The 8,114-nt window shown below is 53.8% G+C and overlaps 1 protein-coding gene across 1 annotated transcript in view; it reads left to right on the top strand.

Moving 5' to 3' along the window:
- Nucleotides 1-8,114, top strand: part of AACS (acetoacetyl-CoA synthetase) — an 87,670-nt gene that overhangs the window by 56,033 nt on the left and 23,523 nt on the right. The window contains exons 6-8 of the mRNA XM_007938235.1: nucleotides 1,823-1,934; nucleotides 3,917-4,031; nucleotides 4,421-4,502. Of these exons, the coding sequence (XP_007936426.1) occupies nucleotides 1,823-1,934; nucleotides 3,917-4,031; nucleotides 4,421-4,502 (309 nt within the window). The remainder of the gene's footprint in view (nucleotides 1-1,822; nucleotides 1,935-3,916; nucleotides 4,032-4,420; nucleotides 4,503-8,114) is intronic.

The following is an 8,114-nucleotide window of genomic DNA, read 5'->3' as shown; positions in this document are numbered from 1 at the left end:
ACCCGTAGTCTGCGCCTCGCAGCTGCTTCTGTGCGGTGCGGCTGGGTGCTCCCGACCGCTGTCCTGTGTAGAGCGTCACCGCAGAGGCCGCTCCCCGGGGGCTGGAGTCCATCTAGGTTTCGGGTGCCAGGGCCCCAGTGCAGGGCTCCGGGGTGTTCCTGGCTCTGGGGTGTCCCAGGCCTTTGTGGAACTGCAGCTGCAGGGGAGTTGCTGTGGCCAGGCGCTCACTAGATGGCAGTGTGGCTCCAGTCTCCATGGCGCTGATGGCTCTGGGGGGAGAACGTCCACAGGGGATGAGGTGTCCGTGCCCACGGGGGAGCTGGCCACTCGCCCACCCAAAAGCACAGGGCCGCACGCCTTCCTACCGAGATGCTTCTCTCTGCCTGTCCTTCCCAGAAATGCTTCTCATTGGCTGTGTCAGGGTATGGTGCAGAGACTCCTGGCCATCCTGCGGGTTCAGGCTGGCCATGTGGCTGGCGGTGTCACGTTTGACGTGAGCTAGCTTGTCATTGTGTGGACCATAGAGGCTTCAGCAGCCCTGCCAGGCACCTGAGGATGGGCGAGGCCGTCTGGCCATGACACCCTGCATGGCTGTGACGTGGCATGATGCTCACTTGTGTTAGTGCCGCACACCTGGGTGGGAGGAGAACCGGACAAACAAGTCACACCCACGCCCCAGGGTACGCCATCAAAGGCCAGTCACCCTTTATTTACAGTTCTTATTCGGGGGTAAAACCAACTGGGAGCGAGTCACGGGGTCAGTGATGAGGTGGGGCTTGACCTGCACTGTGGTGGGGAGGACCTGGGCTCTGTTCCCTTCATGGATTTGCAAATCTCTCCCTGCAAAGAGTGCCCCATTTTCAGTTTCTAGCATCACCACATGAAACCTCAGGTGGTCCCCATTTTCAGTCAGGGCTACGGTGGAGCAGCGACGCTCTCCCTGCTTGGAATCCTGTTCCGCTGCGAACACCAGTGGTCCCCGTGGGGAGGGGGACGGTGCTGCTCTCCTGTAAACCCCTCTTCACTGCTTGTTTCCGCACCTTGGGCCGTCATTGACTCTGAAGTCAGTGCTGTGTCCTGGGCACATGAGTGTGGAATTACTTCGGGGGGCACTTTTATAAGTACCAGGCGTCTCCACGCGTGAGGACTGACCTGCCGTGAATATCGTGACGTCTCCTGGCCTTGCTTGGTGGGGTGAAGAGACCCTCTCTGTGGGCTGTTCCAGGCTGGTGGGACGTGGGTCTTTCCTCTGCTGAGGAGGCCGTCTTCATCCCTTTGCTGTCCTGTGGCCCTGGCCCTGCCTCTCCTCTTCCGTCCTTTCCCATTGGGCTCTGGCTTTCTTGGTCCGCCCCCCAAGCTTCTCAGCCGGAGTCACTAACACTGCGCTCCTCAAGGCATCACCTGCTGGGGGGAGACCTCTGGCTCCGGCCTTCGACTCCCACTGGTCCCCGGCCTCCCCAGGGCTGCCCCGGCTGGCATTTGCGAATGCCTTTGGTTTTCTGCTGTTTACCACTGAGCTCCCGGTGTCTTGAAAGATGTCACGAGGCCACGTCTACTCTCACACCTGAGGGGCAGACCGACTGCCTGTGCTGCTGTCCTTGGGAGGTGCCTCCAGGTGGCTTTGTGTGTGTGCACGTGCGTGTGTGCACGAACAGGCCGGCGCGCTCGCTCTGTTGGTTTCAGCGCTCACTTGGTTGCTAAGCGCTGGGCTGATGGGCTGTGGTAGGCTCAGATGTGGTAGGCTCATTCGGGTCAGATGGGCTATGGCAGGCTCTCCATAAAGGCGTCTTGGGCTCTGGCGCCCTCTCCTGGGCTGGGACAGGTGGGAGCTGCGGGCGCGCGCAGGAACGGGGCCCTGGTCAGCCAGCCCTGACGGGCACCTGTTGCACGGCTTGATGCCTCCCTCCTCCTTTTCCTTCCCTGTCTGCCTGATGGTGAGTGTACTGTTGTCGTGTGCCATGGAGTCGGCCCCGACTCACGGTGACCCCTCCTTGGGTTTCCGAGGCGGTGTCTCTACAGAAGCAGATTGCCCAACCTTCCTTCTGAGGAGTGGCTGGTGGGTTTGAACTGCCAGCCTCCTGGTTAGCAGTCAAGCACCTTAGGCACTATGCTACCAGAGCTCCCGAATGGTGAGTGTAGTGTACTGAAAACAATTGTCAATCGAGACAGAAACAAACATCTTTTTCTTTTTTCCTGTTAGCTTACAACTTCCAAGGAGCAGGAACCTAGTCTGTTTTGTTCCCTGGCATGGTGCTTAGCACAGCAGATGGAATGAACAAGTCCCCCCGCCCCCCGCCACCAGTCTCTTCTTATTAAGTCTGTTTCTGATTTGGAAAACTGGACAACTTTGAAACTAGAATCTCAGACCTTGAATTTTCAGCACCAGATTCTCAACCTTGAGGTGCACCATGGTTCCCGAGGGCCCGCTGCTAAGTGCCCGAGTCAGCAGACCTGGGGTCCGGTTGGTGCTGGCACTGCTGGTCTGGAGACCACACTCGGAGCGGCCCTTCCTCCCCTGGTGATGGAGTCGTTGCCTGAGAGATGCGCTCCTTGTGCTCAGTCCTGCTCGCAGTCAGTCACCCCAGAACCTCAACACCCGGCCCACTGCACACTAACCCATTGTTTTCTCTAACTGCTTAGTTAACTGACTCGCCCCACTGCAGGTGGTGGTAGCTTGCAGCCAGGTGCAGACATACCTCCCCAGTCCTTACACTGTGGTCCTGGCCCCCAGCCCACGCCCTTCGTGTGACGGAGCAGCCTCGGCCTTGGTCATGAGACGCTTACCTCCAACTCATGTCTGACAGGTCGAGATGCCTGTTAGTGGACCCCTGACCCCAGCCGCTGAGTCCTGTGGGCAAGAATGGCTCTAACACGGTCTGGACTCGAGGATGGCTGGATGGGGACCTGCAGTAGGAGACTAGGCTCAGAGGGCTTTGATGCCTTACCCTGGGGACACTGCTCAGGCTATGCTGGGTGCCTCAGGAGGCTGCACTTGGCCACTCACAGAAGTGTTGGAAACAAGGCACTCTCTTTATGGGAGCTATTCCTTCTTTCATGAAAAGCGTGTGCCTGGCAGGGCCATGCCCGTGGCACAGACCACCCCACGGATGCAGGGGCCGCCTTGAAGATGGGCTGGGTTACGAGGGTGTATGTTTTAGGGTGATGCCGTTTGTGGGCAAAAACGTAAGTTTGGGGGCTGCAGGCTCCTCTTCAGTTCAAGATTAAAAGAGCTGAAGTGGGGAGCGGCTTTGCTGAGTGGGAACCACCTTTCTGGAAGGTCCGCGTTCATAGTCGCCAGAGGACCTGTGTTAGAAGGGATCTCTCAGTGAGTCTTTCTGCAAAGTGGGGAATCTTTGGGATGCAGTCACCCTGTACTTCACCTGCTTCTTGAACTTGGACTTTGCTGTTTCAGAGATGTTCTAAGTCCTTGTGCTTTCTATTGCTGCTCTCCCTGAAATGGTGGTAACTTCTCAGATGCAAAGGAGCTCTGGTGGTGCAGTGCTTAAAGCACTTGCGTGCTAACCAAAAAGTTGGCAGTTTGAACCCACCAGCTGCTCTGCCAGAGAAAGATGAGGCAGTCTGCTTCATAACGATCGGTAGCCCTGGAACCCTGTGGGGCAGTTCTCCTTTGTCTTATAGGGTGGCTGTGAGTCAGAATCAACTTGGTGGCAGTGTGTTTGGTTTCATTGGTTCCTCAGATGCAAGTCATGCTTTGCTGGGCTTCATCCGTTGGCCGTGGGAGGCAGGGACGGGAGTGTGACTCTAGTGCCGATAATACGTGTTTCCTTTCTCTTGTCATGAAGCCGTTGTGTTGGCAGCTGAGTTTCTGTCTCTGTTGACGTGAAGCTGTCCTGTTGGTGGCTGAGGGATCTTTGCCTTTTGCTGACCAGTGATGCTGTTGTCCTACTGCTTCCAGGGCGTTCTGGACCGTTTTTCTCAAATCCAGCCAAAGCTCATCTTCTCCGTGGAGGCCGTTGTGTACAACAGCAAAGAACACAACCACATGGACAAGCTGCAACAGGTCGTTAGAGGTGCGGGACCCCGCCCTTGTTGTGGGCCGGCACCGGGGGACCTGGACGGGCACAGAGATCAGAGGCCTTCCCTGGGTGGCGTGAGAGGTCACTTGGTAGCCACGAGCACTACAGAAACCCTGAGTGATGTTCCCTTGGACTCCTGGGTGGTGGGAGTGGTTAACATGTTCACTTGTTACCCGAAGGTTGGGGGTTTGAGTCCATCCCGAGGCTCTCAGAAGAAAGGCCTGGTAATCTACTGAAAGATCAGCCCTGACATGCATGGGGTTGCCACAAGTTGGAGTTGACTCAGTGGTGACTGGTTTTTTGGTTTAAGTTGTGTTCTATAAAGAAATCTGTGACCAAGTGTATGGTGTCCTTAACCTTGTATCTCTTTCCCTTCTGTTTAGGACTGCCAGACTTGAAAAAAGTGGTGGTGATACCTTATGTCACCTCCAGAGAGAAGATAGACATCTCAAAGATTCCAAATAGGTAGGCCAGCCCTGCTGCAATCCCTGGTCCTGCTGGAAATTGACATACATGAGTCTTTCACTTGGAACTTTAGTGGTAGAGGAGCTTCAGTTACAATCATTTTGTGGATGGGCTACTTGAGGTTCCCAAGTTGTTCCTTAAGGCCCCAGACTAAGTCAGTGGCAGAACAGGGCAGGTCTCGGGAGTTCTCACTCCTTAGTCACAGGTCTCTTTGAGTACTGGGCATGGTGGGGCCAGACCCAACGCCTAGCATTGGCCACGGGGCTTCTGCATTGGAGCTTATGTGTAGATGTATGTATGTGTGTGTGTATTCCTTTGTGTATGTGTGTGTGTGCACATATGCCTGTGCATACGTGTACGTATATGTTTGTATGTGCATACATATGTGTGCTAATGTGTGTGTGTATGTGTATCTGTGTTTCCTTTTTAGATCCTGTTTTCTGTCCCCATTACTAATGACACCTTTCTTTGTTTTTCTGACATTTCTGATAAAGTACATGTCTTAAGAACCAAATACGATTGTGGCATCTTCATTTTGAGTAGGAATTAAAGAAATGAATTATGGTTTTGTCCAAATTAGTGAGTGACGAGGTTCTCAGTGTTCTCTGCCTTCAGTATTTCCTGAGCTTGGTGGTGGAGGAGCCCTGTGGCCACGTGTGCACGCCCTGGCTCTTAGACCGTTAGGTCTTACTTCCCCATCTTTACAATGTGATAATCAGAACTCCTTCCTCACAGGCTGGCTGGGAGGATTAATACGCTAGGGCTCAGCTAAGTGTGCGTGTAGCTCGTAGTAGGTCCTGCCTTTTACAAATGGCTGATGGTGCAGGTGGGTGGGTGCTGTACCCTGGAGCCACTGGGTGAGCAGCAGGGGTCAGGATGGCAGTCCTTCGACGTAGGCTCTGGAGCCTGGATCTGCTCCTGAGGCCTGTGGGAACTCTGCTGAGCTTGGTGAATTACAGGCGGGTGACGGAACCCTTGATTCCTTTCATGCCACCGAGGACTGTGCCCTTGTTTTCTCTGATGGGGACAGTGACACAGAGGCAGGAGGAAAACCAGATGGGGGCAGCTGGCCCCCAGTATCCTGGCATTGGCTTTTTTGGATGAGTTTTTCAGTGTTTATACAAAGGGTGGGTATCAGACTAAGCCACTTCACTTAGTCTGTCACAGAGCCCAAAGTTCCCCTCATCGAGGTCTTGGAGTCGGGCCCCATCACTCATTCTTCCTTAACCACTGGGTTCCAGAGGTAAACCACAAGCACAGCTGGTCCACGTGCAGGCCTGCAGGGTGACCTGCCCTCTGGGCTTTCCACTTTATTTTTCAGTGTCCGTAATAAGTAAATTTATTTGCATAATAATTATGGGAAACAGCAACATGTTAAAACATAATTTTTCCTGACATCCCTTAATCAAATGTTAAAACATTCTTGACCATCACTAAGATGTTTTTTTTTAAACTTTTTATTGTAAGTTGAGTGAAAGTTTACAGAGCAAATCAGTTTTCCCTTCGACAGTTCATACACATTCTGTTTTGTGACATTGATTGCAATCCCCACAGTGCAACAGCATTCTTCCCACTTCCTCCCCATGCCCAGCACTTCCCTTCGTCCTTCCTTCCTGTCCCCACCTGCCTGCTGAGTTTTATCCCTGGGCAAATGCTGCCCTTTTGCTCTCTCTTCTGGTTGGTGGTTCTGAGAAGTGCATGCCTCCCTGGTGTTACTGTTCACCTTATAGGCATGTCTGTTGCTTGGCTGGAAGTTGAGTTGTGGGGGTGAGTTCAGGCTTGAAGGGTGTTTAAAGGCCGTGGTCTTGCGGTTTCAACAGTCTCTATTAGACCAGTAAGCCTAGTCTTTGGGTTTTGAATTTTGTTCCACATTTACTCCCACTTGATCCAGGACCTCTATTGTGATCCCTTTCAGAGCGGTCAGCAGTGGTAGCTGGACACCATCTAGTGCTTTTGGTCTCAGGGTTGTAGAGGCTGGGGTTGACGTGGCCCATTGGTGCTGTGGACTAATTGTTTCCTGTGTCTTTGGTTTTCTTCACTCTTGTTTGCTGTGGACGTGGAGAGACCAGTAGATGCCCCTTAGATGGACGCTCCCAAGCTTTGAAGACCCTAGTTGCTGCTCAGCAAAGTGGAATGTAGAACATGTTCTTTGTGGACTGTGTTCTGCCAGTTGACCTTGATGTTCCCCAACACTGTGCCCCCAGGCCCAATGACTCACTCCCTCAGGTGTTACGTTATGGCCGGGCTTTCCATTTCTAGGAGAGCCACTAAAGGAATCACTGTTCACTGTGACTTACGGAGCCAATGACAGTAAAGGTTTTTGTCTGTGTAAAGTACCCGAATAGCCCAGCTGCTTCCTGGAGGGGGCTCGTGTAGGAGGTGGGCTCGAGGGTAGAGGGCGCTTTCCACCAGATCCCGCAGCATTGTGTCCTGATTTGGGGAAGGCCGTGTGCATGGTCTCGGGTCCCTTTTCTAAACTGCTGAGCTCCTCCGGACACGTCGTCACCCTGGAGGGAGTCCCCCGTGCAGTGCTGCCGGGTGCTTTGTTATAGGACGTCTGCGTTTTTGTCTCAGTAACTGTCCTTGGCAGATCACTAAACGCTGTGTGTAACTGATCTTCATCCGTGGAGTCGCCATGAGTCGGGATTGACTTGATGGCAGATTTTGTTAGACTCGCAGACGGGGCCGTGGTGGTTCAGTGGTAGAACGCTCACCTTCCGAGTGGGAGACCCAGGTTTGATCCTCGGCCGTGCACTCGTGCCCGGCCCCACCCGTCTGTCGTCGGAGGCTTGCGTGTTGCTGGGATGCTGCAGAGGGTTAGCCAGGCGTCCAGACTGAGACGGGAGAGGAGGAAGGGCCTGGCCATCTATGGCCAGGAATCAGCCAGTGGGACCCTGTCGCTCGCAGCGGCCCATTCTGTAGCCAGCCAGGTGGCCTTTACTCAGGTGGTGGCGGAGTTGCCTCGCTCGGAGGCTGATGCAATGGCAGCCAGCAAGAAAGAAAGGTGTTTTCATTTGCCCCAAACCAGTGCGTGTTTGTTTCGTTTTTCCTCCCTTTACCCAGTTTGAGAATAGGGCCAGTCTTTCAGGATTGATGTTTCTGCCGATCTTAAAATAGAAAAACACCCCCAGGACGGCTGTGGGTGTCTTCTGCCTTGTCAGCAGCTTAGAAAACAAGTCTTCCAATCCTGCCGTCCCCTCATGTGGTGTGGGCACATAGAGGCTTCCTGCTGGCCTTGGGGGCCAGACTGGGGGAGGCTTCTTACGTTAGAGTTAATGGTTGGGATTGGGTTTATCGGTTCCTGGATAAATAGCTGTCTTGCTGTTACAGACCCCCAGGTTTGTAAGTTAGTGACAATAGGATTCTGGCGGTTTTTCTGTTGTGAAGATGTGGTCTCAGGTTCTGGCCTCTCCTTTATAACGTGAGCCCTGTGAAGCTGGGGGAGCCCGTTAATCTGGCACTCCCTCCTTTCTTTGCCCTGTGGGGCAAGCACACTTCTGACCCACGTGGCTGTACTTCCCTTTGGCAGCTGTTGGAAGCAAGGTGTTAGCTACTCAGGTGATGAGCAGCAAGTGGAGGAAAAGTGTGCTGGGCTCACTGTTCTCATCACTG

This window comes from Orycteropus afer, unplaced genomic scaffold (assembly GCF_000298275.1).
Source record: "Orycteropus afer afer isolate SDZICR_OR568_19922 unplaced genomic scaffold, OryAfe1.0 scaffold00048, whole genome shotgun sequence".
NCBI lineage: Eukaryota > Metazoa > Chordata > Mammalia > Tubulidentata > Orycteropodidae > Orycteropus > Orycteropus afer.
The sequence above is the reverse complement of the archived record's forward strand: the minus strand, read 5'-3'. Positions and strand labels throughout refer to the sequence as shown.